Source organism: Rattus norvegicus, chromosome 4 (genome assembly GCF_021556685.1).
Source record: "Rattus norvegicus strain SHRSP/BbbUtx chromosome 4, alternate assembly SHRSP_T2T, whole genome shotgun sequence".
Classification (NCBI taxonomy): domain Eukaryota; kingdom Metazoa; phylum Chordata; class Mammalia; order Rodentia; family Muridae; genus Rattus; species Rattus norvegicus.
This window is the reverse complement of record NC_141537.1, coordinates 183420261-183442389: the sequence shown is the minus strand read 5'-3', so window position 1 is coordinate 183442389 and position 22129 is coordinate 183420261. Positions and strand designations below refer to the sequence as shown.

Below are 22129 nucleotides of genomic sequence, written 5' to 3'. Positions count from 1 at the left end.
AGAAAAACTGGACATCAAGGAGACATGGAATGGATCGTGCTTCAATAGCCCACCAGCTGAGAGTCAGTAACTTAGTTCAGTTAACAACATTTGCTGTGAAGTGGGCTGGCAAAGAGACAATATTCCTTTTACTCAGAGACCTTTCCAAACAAGAATGTTAAAATAAGAGTGAACCATGCTTAAGGCTTTCACACATATGACCTTGAAGTATGCTCTTAACTCCTTTCAAAGCTACAAATCTGTAATTTTCCGGTGATTTTATGAACAAAACTATGAACTTAATTCATGGTTTAAAAAAAATGTGGCCTAACTTCTCCGTGCACCCCTGTGAGCTATGCCGTCCCCCTTTCAACTGTAATGTTATCTGAGACACCTCAGGAACCATCCTGATGCCATTTGCAGAGAGGAGGGGGGGAAAGGAGGGAGAGGGGAGAGTTTCAGAGGTCCTTTGAACAATGTAACTTCAGAAGTCACATACATGGCCTCTGTTAATCAGGCGTAACCTAAGAATATGTGTGAACATGTATGTGTGTGTGTGTGTGTGTGTGTGTGTGTGTGTGCGCGCGCGCGTGTGTGTGTACATGTGTGTGTGCATGTGTGTGTTAGTGTGTTCGCGAGTGCGCGCACGCGTGTGCGTGTGTGCGTGTGTGTGTGTGTGTGTGTGTGTGTGTGTGTGTGTGTGTGTGCGTGTGTGTGCATTATCCTTTCCTATATGCCTCTTGTTCGGTTAATGCCTACCCTTAAGTCTGTGCTAAAATCTCTTTTAATAAACTCAAGATGTACTTCCTGCTGACCCATCCTGGAATTCTTTTCTGTGTTGAAGAATTCCATTTTGCCCAGTAGATGTCTCGTGTCTGAAAGACCTCTTCAAGCTACAGCTGTGTCTCGGCTTCCCACTCTCCAGGTCACTAACAACCAGTGCTCAAAGCTGGTAATTTTATAGTTGCCTTATTATTCATAAGCTCTCGATCTTATTCACAGATGGTCTTCACCTGTGGAGAACCCTGTAGCGAATTACCATGAGGCTCTGCCTATGTCTCTGTGTTGGGTTGTCAGCTTGGTCACATAGGATGGACTTGAGTGGGCACAATATGTGATCAATACCACAATTAGGAAAACTTTACCACCACCACCACCATCATCATCATCATCATCGACACTGGGATTCTCCTCTCTGCTGATCCACTGGCTACAAAGCTGTTGAGGGGGCTGGAGAGATGGCTCAGCAGCTAAGAGCACTGACTGCTCTTCCAGAGGTCCTGAGTTCAATTCCTAGCAACCACATGGTGGCTCACAACCATCTGTAAATGAGGTCCGATGCCCTCCTCTGGTGTGTCTGAAGACAGCTACAGTGTACTCGTATACACTAACTAAACAAACAATTAAAACAATCCAAAAAGAGCTGTTGAGAATGTTTCAGGCCACGCAACACTGGGCCAGATGTCCCCATCTCATCCCAAAGCAGAAAATGTCTGAAGAGGTCATGAACCCGGTGAGAGTTTTACCTAAAAATTTTACTCTTCATACAACTTTGTTCCGTGTAACTCTGGATTTAGTTTTAAATGTAAATTTATACGATGGCATTTTAGTGCTTCTGACATTTTGTGTAAATTGCAGAGGTGTATGAGAAACTAGAAGAAGCATTTTGATTTGTAAGGGTAATGTAAAAATGTATGTGTGTAACACTTGACTCGTGTGAAAACAGTGTTCTTTTCTGTTGTGCATAATGATTTAAATTCAAGGTTTTAGATATTTATTTTGTATGTGGCAGCAGTTTCAAACCCAGAGACACCAAACGCTCTGGAGAACTCTAGTCTTTTTCTGTGGACGGGGCTCAGGGCATTTATTCCAGTGTTAGGCTCCTTGGCACACTGACTATTTCAAAGGGAAGGAATTTAAATAGCGATTGGTTCAGAAAGGCCTCCTGACTTTGCCTGAAGCTGGTCACAAGGCCACTGCTGTCGAATCTGCTTTAAAGAAGAAACCTTATTTTTGCCTCACACTTTCCCAGGTAGCAGCTTCCAGTCAGGACCATTGCTTTGGGCCAACCACGGTGGCAAGTGTGTGGAGGGACAAAAACCCCTCACCTTATGGAAGAAACAAAAGAGAGGAGAAGGACTAGAGGCCACTCCTCCTCGAGGGAACGGCTCCATTGATTTCACACCTCCCTCTGGACCTGGCCTCCTGAAGGTTCCTCCCACTCCAGATATGGCTACGCACTGGGGAATTGTGCTGAACTGTCACTGACCATGACAGTGAAGCACTGAGCGGTTACAGCCAACATGTGAGAGGTGGCAGGGGTGTTGGCCTTCAAACGTGGAGGCCCCAGAACAAGCTTGACTGGATTAATGTGGGGAGCAGAGGACGCCCTGTGTGTCTGTGAAATCCTGAGTGAGCACGTATGTTTTGACGTGGGCATAGCGGGTCAAAGATCCCAAAGCCTCAGACCCATGGGGATGGCAAAGCCAACCCAAATGTAAATGTTGATAGCGTGAGCAAAAAAACACCCAACATCGAGTTCTCTTCCCAGATATTTATGACCTGAGGGCTGTTCTCCTCCAGAGCCTGCTCCTACTGAGATTATCTAAACCTGCCTCCTTGTTCAGCTTTATAGAATAACCCACTTCTTGTATGGTTGTATGTGATAGCCCTGCCTCCTCGTTCGACTCTGTGTATGGTAAGCTCACTGAACCTCCAGGGTGCTGTGGTTTCTTTATCAGAGAGCTCTCCCCAACTCATCCCAACTTTTCTGTGTGTCCCTGTGCCTCACCGTCAGGTCTCAGAGCGGTGCAGGCCATGGCAGCTCCGTCTTGCCAAGTTTCCCCGGTTACCACAGTCAGCCTCCACTGCCTGTCCTATCATGTCCTCCCATGATCTTCTATTCCCCAGCAAACTGAATGTAAAACCACCAGGCTGGAGCACAAGAGAGGCTCAGTGGTTAAGAGCACTGGCTACTATTCCACAGGACCAGAGTTCAATTCCCAGAACCTCATAGCATCTCACGACCCAGGGGGCTCTGACACCCTTGTCTGGCATTTCTTAGCATTACATGCATGTGATACACTGACATTCATGCCGGCAAAACACATCTATTCAAATAAAATAAAATGAAAAAAAATCTACCGGGCTTAACTGTCTTTGGGTATTCATTTCTGTATGCCTCCTGGGTCTTTCAAAACATATATCAAATCAGTTTATAGCCTTTTCTTGTTAATCTATTATTTGGACCCAGATAAGAGCCAAAAGGACGGGGGTATTTTCCTTTCTTCTAACATGCCACGGTAGTGCACACATGCATGCTTCGACGTGTAGGAACAGAGTGGCAGGGTGTGCTGTCTTAGTGATAGAATGTTAAAGGTAACGTGTGATAGTTCTTCCTGCTTTGTGAAGACGTTGCAGTACAGCCTCAGGGATGGAAAAGGGAAGCCAGTTATCTCCCTTGTAAACTCCCTTGTCTCCTGGGGATGCAGCCTCTGCAGCCACCAGTCTGGGATCCGGGAAGAACACCACCCCAGACATGTGGCACCCCAGACTGCCTCACACTTACCTGACTAGGCATTGGTCACGTCTGGGAGCACAGGTTGCCTGTTGCCCACAGGGTTGAAGAACAGATAATACTTAAATTACTAGAGATCAAAAATTAGTATTTTTAGGTTTTGTTGTCAATCATTTTGCTAAATGCCTGCATTTGTAACATTGCACTTGGTCCCCTGTATCTAACCTACCTGATTGGGGAGTATTGTTAGCATGAAGAAAATCACAGTGGTCTTTGTTCAAGGAAGAACAAATTATTGAACGATACATGTTAAAGCACAGTCAGGATGACTTTATTCAGAATAATGGTGACAGGCATAGAACCATGGCAACGAGATCTTTCTGTGGGGAAGGGATCAGGCTCAACACTGAATGCAGCCAGGAGTCAACTGGGAATTCATATTCAGGAGTTGTGTATGTGCGTGCTGGGGTAGGGTGTCAGGGGAAGGGGTCCTTCTAAACTACCGTGTCAGAGTTAAGAAGGTGCTGAGCTTTGAATGCAAAATGTCCCTCCAAGGTTTGAATCTTGGTGCTATTCCTGCAGACTGTGAAACCTCTAGGAGGTGAAACCATACTGGAGCAAGAGGGCCAGTGGGGACGGGCCTTGACTTCCATAATCCAGACCTACTTGCAGTCTTATCTCTGCTTCTTGTTCCTCTGGGATAAAGCAAGTTCTTGCTATCTTTCACCCCCAAGTCTTTCTTGCCAGGTTTCACTCTGTCTCCCTAGATTGTTATCTAGATTAATCCTTCCTCCCAATAGCTGCGTTTTTCAGCTGTTTTGTCATAGTATCAAGAAAAGTAGTAGGTAGAAGAAGATTCTGGCTACACTGACCTATCAGGATTATCTTGAAGTCAAGGTGGCCAGAAGTTACCGAGTGGATGGTGAATAAAAACCCGATCAGACATTCAGCGTCATCCAATTTAAGAAGTCTCTTTGCCAAAACTGGAGTTTTACAGGGAAACGGACAGCATCTAGAGTCCTGAGGAATGGTTGTGAACCCTCACTAAGGTTTGGCCAAGCAAAGAATCTTAACGGCTAATTTGAAATCTGTTTCATTAAAATATTGACTCACCTGTGATTTATTTCTAGTGTTGTGCTAATACCGTTCAGTCATCCTATTCCCGTCATGTTTACGAATGACCCTGTCTGAGCCTCAAAGGCGCCGTGGAATCGTTTGTTTTAGCTTGCACTGGGTGGACACAGATATCTAAGAAGGCGGTATTCCTGCAATTACCAAGCTCTTAACTGTAATTGGAGACTAAGCAGTGAGATATTAAATCTAATTTCCTTTTGGGCCCTTTATTAGTGGAGATGGTTGTTTTATGCCTTGAGAGAGGAACAAGAAGCACCTGCTCTCGGACACAGGCCTCCTACGGCACGGAGCACGATTGGGTCAGGAAATGATGAGCCTCCGGGAGAATCTTTCTAGAGGCACTCAGTTCACAGTACATGCTCTGAACACAGATGTGTTGGGAACTGGAGATGCCATAAGTTGAAACACATTTAATACGTCCAACCAATGGAGCTTCAAGGTTAGCAACGTGAGCACCACAGTGTCCGTGGTCCAGCATGGATTATGTGCTTCCCAGAGCTGTCACAAAGTCCAAATCCAACCCTCAAGGTGAAATTTCTGTGCAGTGGATGGCTCTCACACCAAACCAGAAAGCTCTGGGCTTTCTGTGACTTAGAGACTGTCTTGATTCTGAATGAACTCCAAATCCATCATTTGAAGTGGTGATAGTGAAAATGTCACCGAACACCAGAGGCAGCCAGCGCCTAGATGCCACATGCTGAACATGGATGCTAAGCTTCCTGAAATACCTCTCCCTCTCTCTGGAGTCTCAGCTCTGGTCCCCTCCATTAAGATCACTGTCAATGGCAACTCTGATTCTGCTTCACCTAAAACCCCAAACTGCTGTGATGAAGGGAGGTGAGCCTCTTGTGAAAGAATGCTGAGAAGATGTGAGCTGCCACAGAATCTGTTCTTGGAGTCACTCTCCTGGGTTTAGGGTATTGTCCCTAGTTAGCTCTTGTTCATCACACACACACACACACACACACACACACACACACACACACACACACACAGGACCAGTGGCTATTTCCACAAGGTGGTGTCATTTTTCTGCTGACCTGGTTGGGAAATGTCCGTATTGTGTTGTTTACTGCTCTCCACACATACACAGTCTCTCACACAGTCAGTCTCTCTCACACAGACATGACAGTCAATTTCTCTCTCTCTCTCTCTCTCTCTCTCTCTCTCTCTCTCTCTCACACACACACACACACACACACACACACACACACACACACACAGAGGACCTATCACCAGTGGCCGTTTCCACAAGGTGATGTCATTTTTCTGCTGACCTGGTTGGGAAATGTCCGTATTGTGTTGTTTACTGCTCTCAACACATACACAGTCTCTCACACAGTCAGGCTCTCTCACACAGACATGACAGTCAATTTCTCCTCCCCCCCCCCCCCTCTCTCTCTCTCTCACACACACACACACACACACACACACACACACACACACACACCACACAGGGTACTCTTTTGTGCCTTTACCCTTCCTTAGCACAATGTGCACCAGGAAAACATACAGCCATTTTTTTTTTTATTACTATGGAGGGAGCAAAAGACACAGGTGCGTTGTGCACTAGGGCAGTCATTGAGGGTCAGATGTTCTAAGAAAGCTGTCATTAGCACACAAGATTTCAGCTTTGCTTCTCTCTCACCCGTTTTGAGCCGGGAAAAACACAACAATAAGCAAAACATCAAAAGAGGTGAGAATGGACCCTGCCTCCAACTACGTCCCTGTTAATTTGGGAACTGCTGCACTAAATGCTCCGGTGTTAAAAACTAAGGAACCATTGGGAGGCTCGAAGAACAGATTCTCCTCCACATTTCAAGTTCCTTTTCTTGATGGTCAAAAGTTTGTTTTGTTTTAATGACGACTTTATTTTGAGGTTTGGGGTCTGGTTGTACAGAAGTCTCAGTTAATTTCAGTAATAAAGCCATGTCCATTCAAAAGTGGCCCGAAAAAACCAATGGGCTTTTCAATACTAGGAGGAATCCGTGTTTTTCTAGAGTAACTCATTTATTTATTTTGATTGGCATTCAAAAGTAGAACAATTTCGAGAAAGACAGGAAGTTTCTGAGCCAGAGGCAATGCCAAGGCTCATAGTTTTAATTTGTATTGAAGGGTGAAGGCAGTCTTGCATGCACTACCCAGAAGACAGTAATTATACCCAAGAGATCCAACCAGTAAGACAGCAGGTAAAGTAGCTGGCCTGGGCGGCTGAGGCAAGGGGTATTCTAGGATTAGAGCTCAGCCTGGCTCCCATATCCTGAATGCCGGGACTGCCTGAATGACAGCCTAAGACAGTGTCTCAAAACCAAAACCAAAAGAAAGCCAGAAGTAATGTTCGGCGCCTCCCTCGTTGCTTAAGACTTTAAGGGGAAAAACAAAAGGAAAAGCTTCCCGTATGGAAATAAACCCGGGGCTTATAAGCAGCTGCAGAAACGGGCAAAGAGACAGTCCACAGCCCAGGATGCGCCCCTGGGCTTTGGGGAAAGGGACTGCTGCGCGCGTTGCATTCCCAGGTCTGGGGATAGCACGGCGGAAGACTTCAAGCCCCGCGGGTGCTGGCCTTGTCTTTTAGCTGTCCTGCTGGTGTCGAATCGCTCACGCCCCCTGGGAGAGAGGGTGTTGGGGTGCAGACTGAGTACCTGACAAGCCTGCCGACTTGCGGCCGGGAGGCGGCGGAGATCTGCCCCTCCGAAGCTGAGATAGGCAGGGAACAGGTTTGGGAGAGCAGCTGGGCGTATCGGGTGGGACCCTGGGTGGCCTTCTCGAGTGTTCCCCCCAAGCCCTGCAGCAACCCACTCCACCTGCGCGCTCTGGCCGTCTGGGACGCAGCGCCAGCGGGTAGAGGCCAGGTGTTGGGGACCTCAGGTCCCAGGATCCAGGAGGCGGAGGCGCGCAAGCGGGCATGCGCAGTGGGCGGAGGCGGCGGCGATGGCCCGGGGAGGCGGGGGGATCGCTGTTTATTTGCAGCTGGGCCACCGCGGCGGCGGAGCACCGGGCGCCCGGGCGGGGACATTAGGCGCGCGATGCCCGAGCCAAGCAGGCCGCCGCGCGCCCGGGTCCCGGCCGGAGAGGATGCGCGCCGCGCGGGAGCGGCCGTGCGGGCGGTGCGATGCTGGTGACCCGCGGGGACCGCGGCGGCGGGGAGCGCGCGCCCTCGCGGCGCCCGCGCTGGGGGCTGGTTCCAGCCGGGGCCGCGGCGCTGCTAACTGGGGCCAGCTGCCTTTGCTACGGCCGCTCGCTGCGGGGCGAGTTTGTGCACGACGATGTGTGGGCGATCGTGAACAACCCCGACGTGCGACCCGGGGCTCCGCTGCGCTGGGCTGTCTTCGCTAACGACTTCTGGGGCAAGGGCCTGGCGGACAGCACCAGCCACAAGTCCTATCGGCCGCTATGCGTGCTGTCCTTCAGGTGAGCCCTGTGTGTCCTGGGGGCTAGACACCTGTCCCTGGAGAAGGGATGGCACTGCGGGGGCACTTTTGACAGGTCCCTCGGTACCTCCTCTAGGTTGTTCTCCCCTTTCAGCTAGGTTCTCCCGGCTCTACCCCAGGTCCTCTTGCCGTCAGCCAGATTCTCCCGGATTTACCTCGAGTTCTGGCTGCTCAGCCTGGTTTTACGCTTGCTTTTGTGTCCTGCTCGGTCCTCCAGTTTCTGCCCCAGGTTCTCTGGGCTCTATGCTTGATACTCCTATCTTAAGTGCTCTCTGCTAGGCTCTGGGTCCTCCAGGGTCTGTCCCAGACCCTCCAGACTCTAGTATTCTGTCAGCTCAGCCCCAGATTCTCTGAAGGAGGTTCTCTCCGCTCTGCCCCGAGACCTCGTCGCTCTGGTCCTCCCGGTTCGGAGTCTGATCCTGTTGCTTTAGGTTCAGTCCTGAATCCTCCTGATTCTGCCTCTTATCCTTACTCGGGATAGCTTCAGGTTCTCAAGGCTCTGCTCCGGTGCTGAAGCACTACACCGTTTTCTTCTGGCTCTGTTTTGGGTTCTCTCCGCGCTACTCAGGGAGATCTCTGCTCTGCCCCTTGTCCTCCCAGCTAAACCTAGGATCTCCCGCGCTTCCTGGGTGCGGAGCTGGGACCGAGTTCTCCCTGTTACATCTCCGGGGCTTCAGGGATGGCAGACGTGACTTCTCACTGGAGTCTTTCCTACTCGGGATTAGCGGGTTCCAGATGGTGGCGATGCTCCAAGTTGTCAGCTTCTCCAGGGAGGTTGTACTGCTGGGCAGATAAGGAGTAAAGAGCACCGGATCAGGTGGCCTAGGATGCTCCTCGAGATGCTGGGCTCTGAGTGTTCCAGGCAGGAGCTGGGGAGAAGGGTCAGGCACCCTACTCTGAGCAGCCGGCTTTGCGTACTTGGGCTGCTGATAGCTTCCCTAACTCGAGCATCTCCAGCCCTAGCCGCTGCATCCGCGGTGCTGCGCCCAGCCCCCGGGACCCACACTGAGAGAACGCGCAAGGTGGAGGGACGCAGAGAGCCCCTTCCCCAGCTCCGGAACCGTGACTCAGCATTCCTGGTGTGAAGTAGCGAGTTCGGACCGAGAGTACGCATTGGTAGGGTGGTGTATCTGCTTAAATCCTGGGGAAAGGACCGGTTGGAACCAAACAGCTGAACTCCATTCACTGTAACTTGACTCCGCGTTTGAGCTGGCAGGACACAGCAGCTCACCGGGTATTAGCCCCGTATTAACTCGTTTTCAAATCTTTGTCATAGGAGCCATAGTTTATGGCACTGATCTCTGGGGACAGCTGGCAAAACAACAGTTAGCACGAGCCTTCAGGCCCAGGGCTTTGGAGAGAAAAGGAAAACCTGCAGTTGGCTTTCACGTAATTCTTTCAAATAAACCAATGTTTTAAAGAGGGCGAGAAAATAACACGTCTGACTCCCAAGGAGATGTTTTATAAACATTTATCTTTGGAAAGTTGTGTCAGTTTTCATCCCGAAGATAGGCTTGACTGCAGAGTTTCTCAGCCCTTTTAATTTCCCAAGTGCTTTTTTTACTTTTTTTAAACCATAAAACTAGGAACGCTTCCTTTTACACTGGATGGGCGATAGGCGTTTTCATGGACTGGGTGAGGCTGTTGATTAATTTGAAGGTGTATAAGCTCATTGCACTCCACATGCGGGCTTTTTACAGCCCTGAAGCCTGCCCTGGTCCCTGGCCTGAACAGTTTCCATTTAAAGCGCCAGGGTTGAATGCCTGCTGGAGGATGGTAAGGTGCTGGCTGTCCAAGTGCTTTTAATAGTTCCTAATAGGAACTGCGCCAGGGCAGAGGAGGAAGGGCTGTGGAGCAACTCCACCTTTTCTCACTAGCTTGACTTCATACCCCAACCCCAACCTGAGGAAGGAGGTGGAGATAGAAAGAGGGTGGGGATGAGCAGGGCGGCCAAGTAGGGGAAAGGAAGGATATGGTGTCTAAGACGGTTGCTCTTTGGTTTGGGGCTTTTGTTGTTTTTGGGCTTTTGTTGTTTTTTTGGTTGTTTGGTCTCTCTCTCTCTCTCTCTCTCTCTCGCTCTCTCTCTCCTTTCTCAACTTGTCACAAGCTAGGGTCATCTAGAAAGAGGAAAACTCAATTGAGAAATGATGGTCCCATCAGATTGGTCTGTAGGTGAACCTGGGCCGGTATTTCCTTGATTAATGATTGATGTGGGAGCTCACTGTGGGTAGTGTCGTTCCTGGTCTGAGCAAGCCAGTAAGCGCGCACCTCCATGTTGGTTCCTGTCTTCACTTCCCTAAATGATGGGACTGTGGTCCAGATGTGTAAGGTAAATAAACCTTTTTTTACACATGCGCGTGCACACGCACACACACACACACACACACACCCCACACGTACACACATACATCTATGTCTACATATATAAATGTGTGTGTGTGTGTTGTGTTGTGTTTATACAGCAATAGAAAGCAAGTAGAGACACAGAGAAATCTCTCCCTCTTTTTTTTCTTTTTCTTTTTTTCGGAGCTGGGGACCGAACCCAGGGCCTTGTGCTTGCTAGGCAAGCACTCTACCACTGAGCTAAATCCCCACACCCCCCCCCCCTTTTTTTTAATGAGCCATTTGAGTTGTGAGTCTAGAGAGCAGCAGGGTGTGACTTGGAGTAGCTACCTCATCTGGAAGAGAAAGAGAAAGCAGCAGCAGCAGCAGCCCAGTCCCCTCTGCTCCTTTGGTCCCTTTCAGTTAGAGTGGCCAACTCTTCTACAGTAAATGAGGTGTGCCCCATGTAATGTGTAGCAGCAAGAAGCTTAAGTTTTTCTTTTTCTTTTTTTCTCTTTACCTTCTCTCTCTCTTTTTTAAATGTTTTTGTTCTGTTCTGTTTTGTTTTTGTTTTTTGTTTGTTTGTTTCTTGAGATATGCTCTCACTCCATAGCTTGGGCTGGCTTGGGATTCACTATGTAGCTCAGGCTATCTCTTTACTGATCATAATCCTGCCTCGGCTTCCTCGGGCTGAGATTACACATTCCGTGAGTCACCATGCCTGGTTAGATCTACATAACTTGAACCTGCAAGAAGGAAAACTGTTTTATTTGGATCAAGCATTGGCCTAGTGTCCTAGCTGGTTCTTATGCCAACTTGACACAAGTTAGAGTCGTCTTGAGGGAGATAACTTCAATTGAGAAAATGCCTCCATAATGTCAGGCCATAGGCAAGCCTGAAAGGCACTTTCTTAATGAGTGATTGACGTGGGAATATTCAGCCCATTGTGGGTGTTTCCTGGGTGCTAGGAAATTAATGTTGATATAATCTATGAGATACATCCACCCCCTAAATTTCATTGGCTTTTGAATGAGCATTTTGTTTATCTTGGTGTATATTCAGTTCTCTGCAGTTTTAGGACAGGCATCTATTTCTGAAACTCTACCACAGTCACAATGCCTAGAACACTTCTATCTCGTGGACTCTATACTTCCCCATCGCAGCACCTAAGCTCTAACACCTAATTAATAAAACACCCACGTGGCCCATGGCGACCACTAATCCCCCATCTCTATAGTTCTGTCATCTCAATGTCATATAGCAAAATTGTTTAACGTATGCTTTATTGAGACCCCGCCCTCATCTCTCTGTCTCTCAGCATTCCTCCAGAGCTTTCTTCAGACAGTTGTGTGCAGTGAAGAGTTCATTCCTTTTCACTTCGGAGTGGTATGCTGCTCTGTAGCTGTCCCGTACTTTATCCATTTTTCTCTCATTTTGGGGTTCTCAGAGAACCCCAAATCAATATTTAAAGTCTTTTCTCCTTTTAGTAAAAGTAAGTTTATATCCTCGAGACATTGAACGAGTGTCACATAGTGCCTGGGAGATAGCACCTTCCCTAAGAGCAAACATAATCAAGTCATACATAATTCTCTTTTTTCTCCTGGCAATGCTCTGTATAAAGAATAACACCTGTTTAGTAACCAGCCTGATCAGGTTTCTCACGTAAAGGATCAAGGTGACTGAGGAGGAGTTTACCAGATCATAACAGTTTCAGGGTCCACAAGGTGTGATGGGATTGTTCTCCATCACTTTAGCTACCTACACTGGGACTGCTTCTAGAACCCCCTTCCTAGGGCGACTCTGAGTGAGGGCTGGCCCCAGCAGACATTTCTGAGGGGTCTTGAAGGTGGGAGTGGAGTGGCCATGATCAGGCTTGAAGGTTGGTGCAGGTTTTCAGGCTGTGAGGTCTCGTGCTGACTACCCCTGGTGGTGACGTCAGAAGCTCGGTTGCAGGCCTGCAGCCTCCCTCAGCTCCTCCTCAGTTGCTGAGGGTGCCAGCGAAGGTATGAGAGTCAGGTCTTCCGCAAGTTCTCCTCGTCAAGATGGAGCCTCAGAGCTGTGAGAAAGGGGTATCCTGGCATGTGATATATCTGTGGTGCTAACTCGTCAGACCTCACGCCCAGTCTTCTCAAACACTCGTGAGCAAGGACGTACAGGAGTATTTTTAGATGGAAGGAGAAGCAAAGCAGTGTTTCCCTTACTCCACAGACCTCACTCTCTTTTGATTCTGCTTGTTTTTATCCCTAATTTCTTTTCTATTGGTGTTTATTCAGTGTACATAACTGGGGTCAGAGGGTCTTCACACAGACTGTTTTCACTCATTCACTCAAGTGTATCCTGTATAGTTCATGTTCTCCCCTTTCTCCTGGCTGCCCCACCCGTTGGTCCCTTACCTCTTCTCCAGGCTCACCTGGATGCTGTGTGCGTGTGCGTGTGCGTGTGTGTGTGTGTGTGTGTATCTCTATAAAATCCAAGTTCCACCTATGAGAGGAAACATCTGATAGTTGTTTTTCCTGGTGTCTGGTTTCATCCATTTTCCTGTGAAGACATAATATCCTTCCCCACCCTGGACACTACCTCTGAAATCAGGGGGAATGCATTAAGCTTCTCTGTAGATACTGAACTGACAGAATCGAAGGCCACAGTGCCCATAACGCCCCTTGAAAATTGCTTTGATTGATTTAAAAGGTACTTAGCGTTTTCATTTTATCCTCTTGGGAAGAAGTTCCTGTGGAAATTTCCATTTCAGTCAGTGAGCAGAACCTGCCTCAAGAACCCGAGGTCTTCGGCACTGAAGATGGGGAAGCTAAGGATAATTACAGGACCTTAAACTCCTGGTTTTTCTTTCCGTGTTTAGGCTATTAGATCACTGTTTGCTATAAAGTTTTACTGAGCGCTCCTGATGCTGACATAAATCATAAAAGTGAAGTGGGTGGTTTAAATGTCAGAGCTAAAAAATAGAATATGCTAGTGTTCTGTGCCGTGTGTGCTGTGGGGGCCCACAATGCTTGAATGCTTGATAATGACAGATTTTACCAGGAGTTTGCATCGAGTAGCCATAGCATTCTGCCAGCTCTAAGAATGTGCAAGCATTAGCTACCATCACCTACACTCAAGAACCATGAGAGGTTCATCTTGTGTCTACTCCTACTGTCCTCTTTGAGGTCTCATTGACAGGCAGTCTGTCTCTCTGCAAGGGTGACAACTGCTCTCTGTCCTATTCTAGACAATGAAGATGGTCTGGGATGTTTGATTAAGGTAGCCAGGGTGTTCCTCGATGGAGACACAGGCAAGTAAAAAAAAGGATTGAAGGCAGTAAAAACTCTGGTGGGGCAGGAGGGAAATGGTCTTAGAGAACAAACAAACAAAACCACCCAGCCCTGAGGTCATGAAGATCTGGTCCAGCCCCTGTCTATAGGGTTTGGGAGAGCAGGCCCTAGGCAGCACAACAGAGTTGACTTTGCTGAAGTGGGCTTGGTTGAGCTGCCCCTACAGCATGAGGACAGGAGAGCTGGCCCTATCTACCCCTTGCCAACTGCAGCATTGGGTGAGCTAGCCAGGGCAGTGCTGGAAAGCTCACCCTGATGGTGTGGGAGCAGGAGAGCTGGTGGGCTGACCAACTCAGCTATCACCAGCCTCAAATGCAGGTCGTTGGGCTGGCCTACCCCATCTATCAAGAGCTAAAACATATAAAAGGGCTGGTTCTGCAGATCCAAAGCTGCAGGACCTCCATGACACAAGACAGCAACAGGAAATCTTAGAGGAGTCCCCTAGAGGATCCAGTATTGATGGTGTAGCAGGAGCCCGAGGCCTCGGACCAGACAAATGACTCATTGCAAGTGAAGATGTGTTGATAAAGGGACACACTGTCACACATTTCAGCTTCCACTAGGAGACTTTTTTTCTTTTAATTCCAAGAGGAGGTTGCAAGGGTGGAGGGTGGGTACAAAGGGACAGGGAGATGAATGGGATTGGGGTGCATGATGTGAAATTCACAAAGAATCAATAAAAAAAATATTAAATAAAAAACCCTCAAACTTTGAAACTTCTATACGACAAAAAAAAAAAAAAAAAAAAAAAAAAAAAAAAAAAAAAAAAAAAAAAAACAAAACAAAACCCTGGAGGTAGAGACTGTGATCGTGTCTTATGGTTGAGACCTCAGTTTGGTTGTATAGGAAGCTGGGAACAGAGTTCTAGAGTGTGGGGGTTTTTACAAGTTTGTCCCCAAAGGAAATCGGGGAATGCCTTCAAATGCAGTCTGTTTTTATCGACAAATATCCTTCTATTTTTCTTTGTAGCCACAGTCTTATTTTTTCCAGATTTGAGTCTAGCCATTCGTCTTTATGAGGACTGAGGAATGTTTGCTCATGCCAAAGGAATGGTACTGTGTCTCTCTCACTGATAAGACGTGGCTTCTCACTGCAAAGTCCTGGACTCCACCCTGAGGTCTAAGCTGTCATCTCCACCCAGCACCCTGGAGCCTTTACTCCTTCACAGAGCAGACTGCTGCTGTGGCTGTCCTGTCTTCTCCTAGAAAGCCCTCCCCATGCTGGGCAGGGCCAGCTTTCTCTGTACCTCCAGTGTCTGCTCAGACATCACGTTGTCATAGAGGCATTCCCAGGACTCCTGATCTGTATACCCCCTGTGTTTTACTTTCACTTTCTTATGCTGGTCTGTTAGTCTCCTTTTCAGCACTGTGACAGACACCTGAGATTAGTTTAAAGAAGAAAGGAAGGGAGGGAAGGAGGGACAGAGGCAGAGAGGGAGAAAGGGAGGGGGAGGAAGGAAGGAAGGGAAGGATGAAGGGAGGGAGGCAGGCAGACAGGGAAGGAGGCAGGCAGACAGGGAGGGAGAGAGGAGGGAGGAAGGAAAGTAGGAAGGGAAGGAGGGAGGGAGGTTATATTTTAGCTCACAGTGAATGATTGCCTGGCTCTATGGGTTTCTGGGCCTACGTAAAGCAGAGCATCATCATGGCAGAAGGGTATTACAGAGAAGAGTTGCCACCACATGTAGCAGGAAGCATAGAATGAGACAGAGAGGAACCTGGGACCAGATACAGCCCCCAAGAACCCCCTGCCCTGTGTTCTATTTCTCCAGCTAGACTCCACCTGCCTATATCACTAGTCCAGCACTGCACCTTCCCTGCTTAGGTCAGAGCTCTCATGGCATGAACTCTTCCCATTCACCCTTTCCCCCCGAGTAGCACTGGTCTGAACCACCTTCTAGGAGTCAGACACTCAGCACGCTGGCCATTTGAAAGACCGCCCTTATCCAGTCCTTCCATAAGCCGACTGCCGACACCATTTTTGTTCCTGGTTTCAGTGTTCTGTTACGGCTCGGAGAGCTGTCTATAACACGTAGAACTTTGCCTGACCTGTGTTGTCAGGTATCCTTGGAGCTACAGTGATGGGTAGGTTTTAAGTTGCCTCATGACAGGGAAGCAAACTCAGGAAAAGCAGCAGGAGCTCTTAACCACTCCAGCCCGGTTTTCTGTCTTTTATTAATTAATTAGTTATTAATTTAATTTTTAAATATTTACTTATTTTATGTGCGTGTATGTGAGTACACTGTCGCTGTTCTCAGACACACCAGAGGAGGGCATCAGACCCCGTTACAGATGGCTGTGAGCCACCATGCAGTTGCTGGGAATTGAACTCAGGACCCCTGGAAGAGCAGTCAGTGCTCTTAAGCCATCTCTCCAGCTCCAGTTTTCTGTCTTAATTTACCTTTTTCCTTGTTCTCTCAAAGAGAAAAGTGGAGGAAGAAGTGCAGGGATTCCTGAGGTTCCTGTGTGCCACAGTTTTGGCTGTTAAAGGAGGATTGTGTCTCTCAGTTATCGTGTGGAGAGAACGGCCCTCCTTAGGCTGGCACCATTCACCCTTTCCCCCAGGGTAGCATAAACAGCTACAGAGTGCATACCACAAGTTCAAGGCTGGAGGCAAAGCCCAGAATGAAGTCCATCCTCTTCTTCCTTTGGAGGATTAAGATCCATTCCTGCCAATGTCCTGCTTTCTACAAAGTAACCACATGAAGCACCAGGACCTGAGTCTTGTCAAATGTACTAGCCTCGGCTACATTTTCTTTTACTTTATTTAGCCTGGGCTATGACTTCCTTTGCTCTAATATCGCCATCTAGATTTGGTCTGGTTTTTGGTTTGGGTTACTTCAGAGAAACCTTCTTTCTTGGAATCTCTCAATGTGAGGAATTTCATATTCGCAGTGGGCTAATGGGTTCACCACACCCAAGGAGTAGGTGACTCAGTGTAGGCCCCATGCATTAGACGGTGCTGGCAGTGCTAAAAATGTAATGAGTAGAGGGTTGGGCTTTGAGCTGTGAAATAGCCCCTCTGCCTCTCCTTTGAAGAAGGAGGGGGAAGGGACTACAGACTGAGTTCAGTCGTGTGTCAATCAAGTGGACCAAATAATGAAGCCCTAGTAAAACCCTGAGCTCCGACCAATTTTGCTCATCTTTCCCTCGTACATGCTGCTACCCTGATGCCCTGAACCAGGGGCATCTTGAGGGCTGGCAAATGTGTGTTTAGGATTCCCCAGGCCTCCAGTCAGGCAAAGCTAGCTCCCCGTGGTCCAGAGTTTTGTTTTTATCAAACTCCCATCAAACAGCAATTCCCTTAACAATCCTTAAATGCAAGGTATTCTAGAGTCCTTGAAGGACAGAAGAGAGAAGGGGGAAGCTTCTGTTTTATAGCCAGCTGGTCAGTGCTTTGGGGAATAAAGCCTCCGACTCTGATATTTGAGTCAAGAGTTCCGTCAGAACTCTGCCTAGTCTGGGTTATTCATTAACTGTGGATAGATCCTGAAAGAATGGCAGTGTGTCCAGGTGTGCTAGAAAGCACACCATTTCTGAAGAAAGTAAGTGCAAAATTAGCAGCTCAGTTACAATTGTTACTAAGATATGTGGCAAAATTAACAGCTCAGTTAACACTGTAATGAAGATATGTGGCAAAATTGACAGCTCAGTTGCAACTGTAGCAAAGATATGTGGCATTGAGTTCTAGTTACTTGCTGAGTTTCTCTTGACAGGTTTCTTGAACATGTTCTCCTTCCTGTGTGGTCACCAGTCCCCCACCCCCTGCCCCCCACACTGTGTCCCACCCTCTAATGTCCTTCTCTTTAATCTGTTATTTCTTGGAGTGCCAAGGAGACAGTGATGGTGGTTGGCACCTTTCCCAGGGAGTAGCTTTCTCATAGTGAAGATGAGAGGACTGAGCTCCATTCAGTTGCATAGTTTGTTTCTTCAGATGAAGTAATGATTTGTTGGTTTGTCTCTAGAACTAGAGGTAATGTGGAAGAGATCTAGAATGAGTGGGGGATTTGCCTCACAGGGGAAATCAGCTGACCCAGATGTTGTCAATTGGGTGAATGATCTAAGTTGACCCTGCAAACCATTTTCAAGCATTTGAGAGTCACAAGACAGCTACAGATGGGGAATGCCAGAGGAAAATGGGTATGTTCAGTGAATCTGGCTGAGCTGTGTACACCCAGGAAAGATATCAGACATGACAGAGGGTCACGGTGGTAGCTCAGAATGCTTGCCTTGCAAGCATGAGGACCTGAGTGCAATCATCCAGCGCCCATTTATTTAAAGGCCAGGCGCAGTAGCAATACCATACTTATTAATACTATGCCAGTACTGGGGAGACAGAGACAGGCAGATTCTTGAGGCTTGCTGGCTGGCAAGCTTAGTCCATTTGGTGATCTCTCTCAAAATCTAGGTTGATAGCACCTGAGGAATGACAGCTAAAGTTCTTCTTCAAATTCACATGCACACATATCTCTGCATACATGTGCACATGCACAAAAGAAATGATAAAGGGGCTATACTCCCCTCCCCACCTTTTCCTGGCTGAGCTTTGTTTTTTTTTTTTTTTTTTTTTTTTTTTTGGGAAAAGAATGCTCACTGCTGTGCACACTGACTTTTCTGCTGAGCTTGCTATTCTCCTGCCTGGGTGCAGACCTCAGACTTCACCCTATATATGCTTTCAACTATCTTAAGATGGGATGGGAGCAGTTGGGGATTTAGCTCAGTGGTAGAGCCCTTGCCTAGCAAGCACAAGGCCCTGGGTTCGGTCCTCAGCTCTGAAAAAAAAATTATAAAAAAAGATGGGATGGGAGCAGGGAGTCATAACTGAAGGTCACACAAAGAAGTTTGGTGACCACTAGTACCCCATGAGGCCTGTGTCTAGGAAGATATAAACATCACATTGTCCTTGGTACAGTGCAGCTCACATCCGAGGCATTTACAGCTCTCTGTCTCCTATCCTCTACTCCACCACAGTTCTCCTGAGAGGAAAGAATCAGGTAGCTTTGCCTTCACTGAGGCACTAGAGTGATGCTGTTGATAGGACAACTATAGAGTGGAGAAGCTGTGAGCCTTTTATTTCTGCAAGGTGACTGTGATCTACACATGTAGAGGAACTGCCATGGAGAGGAGCTTTCCAATGTTTGTGAAGGGGTCCTTGGTTACAGAAGTTTGAATGCCAAACATGGTAGGAACATTCATGACAAGTAGCAGAAACAAATCTGATGCCAGAGGACTTGGACTACACCAGGGTCATGGGTGTGGGCAAGCCATCATGCTGAGGGAGCTGAGTGAAGTAGACAGGGTGGTCTAGAATGTTGCCTGACCTATGTACCAGGGAAATCCCAGGGACGTGTGTGTGTGTGTGTGTGTGTGTGTGTGTGTGTGTGTGTGTGTGTGTGTGTGAGAGAGAGAGAGAGAGAGAGAGAGAGAGAGAGAGAGAGAGAGAGAGAGAAGTAGCATTGAAGTGTGCTGATCTGTCTGGACCACCAACTCCATGGGATGTAGCGTCACTTAGGGGACAGAACTAGGGCCCCTCTATGACAGTTTCCTGAAAGGGTTGAGGGGAGACACCCATCCTCAAAGTGGATGTCACTTGTCCAAAGGAGTACAGAAGACACAAAGAGATCCAAGGAGAGCAAAACACGGTCTGCCAGCTACTGCTTCTTCCTGAGTGTGTCCTCTGCTGACATCCTACTTCTTCGGCCTTCCAATGAGGATTTGGGACCTTCCAGGCCTCATCCCAGGATGGGGACTGCCCAGGCACCTAGCTCTGGGGACTGAGCAGCTACAGGATTCTCCACCATTGTCACCCAGCCCCTACCATGTAACATAACCCTATAAGTCTCTTTTGTACTATGTATACATTCTATGGGTTCAGTACCTCGAGAGAACTCCAATACAACTGGTCAACCTTTAAAGTGAGATACAAGCATCTGGGTGACCCATACGGCCCACAAGAGTCTGGTGACAATCCCGTGACACCATCGAGCCAGAGCAGTGTCTCAGCCTCCAGATCATCCTGAGAGTACCACCATGATGGTGCTCAATCACGTTTCTAAAACTCACTAATGATTGTCTTCAGGAGTTGCAAGCAGTTTTTCAGAGATTTAAGAAGCTAATTTCTCTCCATCACTGAAATCCACTGCATTCAGCGCACAATAGATTCTAAAAGAACTCTGTTGAGTAAACAAATGAATTTAAATTGCACTGGAAGTGGAAAAGCCCATCTTTCCCTTTCAGCTCTAAGAATCTCTCATTTTATTTGACTTAGGCTTTATTTCTCTTTTAGAACTAGGACAAGCAGTAGGATTTTTTTCTCTCAAATAACCTTAACAGGCATCTCTGACTGAGATCCCCCTTCCTCTTCTGAACCTCCTGTCACTCTGTGAAGCTGACCAGGAGAACAGGGCATGAACTCAAAGCAATCAGACTGGTTGTTCTCCAGGACAGCCACATCAGGTCCCAGGAAAAGTCAGGTCAAATAATGTGACATCAAAGGAGAGCAAAGGCAGAAGGGGCCAGCTCTCCACCTCCTCCTCTCACAGTCAGGAGCTTAGTTAAACTCTCACTTTCTTTCTACATTCTTTAAAGAATATAGTCTAGTCTAGGGGAAGAAGAAAGGCAAAACTTAATCAGGATGCATCCTAGAAAGAGAGACTTGTGCTGGGGGACATACAGACTTCATTCTCAGAGCCCCTGAACTTCAGTCTGAATGCTCCAAATCCATGAGTGAGCTGTCTCTGGAAACTGGGCCAGAGGGGAGACTTTCTACAGTGGTGGCTCCAATCTACTTCTGTGCCCTTCCCCTCACTCACTCATACACACACTCACACTCTCACAGACATCCACACACTCTCATACACATACATACACATACACACAGTCAAACAATGCAGACATACACTCACATATACATACTTACACACATTCATATACACATACATATACTCTCACACAGTCTCACATACATAGATAATTACAACACATTCTCACATACATTCTTACACACATACTCACACACATGTACAACATACACACACACACACACACACACACGTCCCTGGGATTTCCCTGGTACATAGGTCAGGCAACATTCTAGACCACCCTGTCTACTTCACTCAGCTCCCTCAGCATGATGGCTTGCCCACACCCATGACCCTGGTGTAGTCCAAGTCCTCTGGCATCAGATTTGTTTCTGCTACTTGTCATGAATGTTCCTACCATGTTTGGCATTCAAACTTCTGTAACCAAGGACCCCTTCACAAACATTGGAAAGCTCCTCTCCATGGCAGTTCCTCTACATGTGTAGATCACAGTCACCTTGCAGAAATAAAGGGCTCACAGCTTCTCCACTCTATAGTTGTCCTATCAACAGCATCACTCTAGTGCCTCAGTGAAGGCAAAGCTACCTGATTCTTTCCTCTCAGGAGAACTGTGGTGGAGTAGAGGATAGGAGACAGAGAGCTGTAAATGCCTCGGATGTGAGCTGCACTGTACCAAGGACAATGTGATGTTTATATCTTCCTAGACACAGGCCTCATGGGGTACCTCTGCAAGTTGAAGTCTCAGCTGCTGGAGGTGTCAGTTGACTGCATAACTGAGCGACTGAGCTCGTGTTCTTTGGCGTATAGTACTCTACATTTATAGGACCATGGTACTACCTTCTTCTCTAGGCATATACTTGTTTTTAAACAATAGTCATTCTGCCTATATTTTCATCCCCCATTTGTGATTCTAAATAGAGACCCAAGAAACAATCTACTGTCTTCTTTTCTAGAAGGGAAATCCTGTGCTGTGATAAATGAGTGGATTTCATTAGAGACTGGTGGAGACTGGCTAACTGTGAACATTTGTCCTAATGAAACAGGTACCCAAATGTTCCCCTGTAGCACAGCCAGCCTGGAGTTGTCAAGTCTTCTAATATTTTGAGATAAATTAGAAATATTTGTATGCAGACATCTGCTCTAAAACATTTTTTTGGCAGATTAAAACAGTATATTAAAACAGTATATTAAAAGGTATAAAGGTGAAATAAAAACTATATAGGAGGAACCTGGCCTTGGGGAGTCTGTTTTTGGTATAGTTAGACCTTGCTTTCCCCTCAGGTAGACTTAGAGTAAGTGCATTGTCTCAGTGCTTCATTTATTTGTCCGTCTGTCTGTCCGCCATCTATTTCAGGACTTACCATGTGACATCCATGAGTGAGGCTTGCTTCAGACACTGGAGAGCAAAGCTGTGAGCTTCACAAACATCATATCCCTGCTCTCTGATCACTTCTGTTCCCCATGTCCCCCAAATCATCTTCCTGAGACTCCATTTCAGAGGGCCCCTGCCACCCTGGAGCTCCCTTGTGTTAGTGACCCCAGTGTGTAAGATGCTCTCTTAGCTCTGCTGCCCCTCAGTGAGTATCATGGGTCTTGCCTC

At 47.5% G+C, this 22129-nt stretch overlaps 1 protein-coding gene across 5 annotated transcripts in view; it reads left to right on the top strand.

The window, feature by feature from the left end:
- Positions 1–7618: 7618 nt before the first annotated feature.
- Tmtc1 (transmembrane O-mannosyltransferase targeting cadherins 1) overlaps positions 7619–22129 on the top strand; it is a 209708-nt gene continuing 195197 nt past the window's right edge. For all 5 annotated transcript variants that reach the window (XM_087658354.1, NM_001431791.1, XM_087658355.1 and 2 more), the window contains 1 exon segment: positions 7619–8041. In XM_087658354.1, coding sequence (XP_087514480.1) covers positions 7743–8041 — 299 coding nt within the window. In that variant the 5' untranslated portion in view covers positions 7619–7742.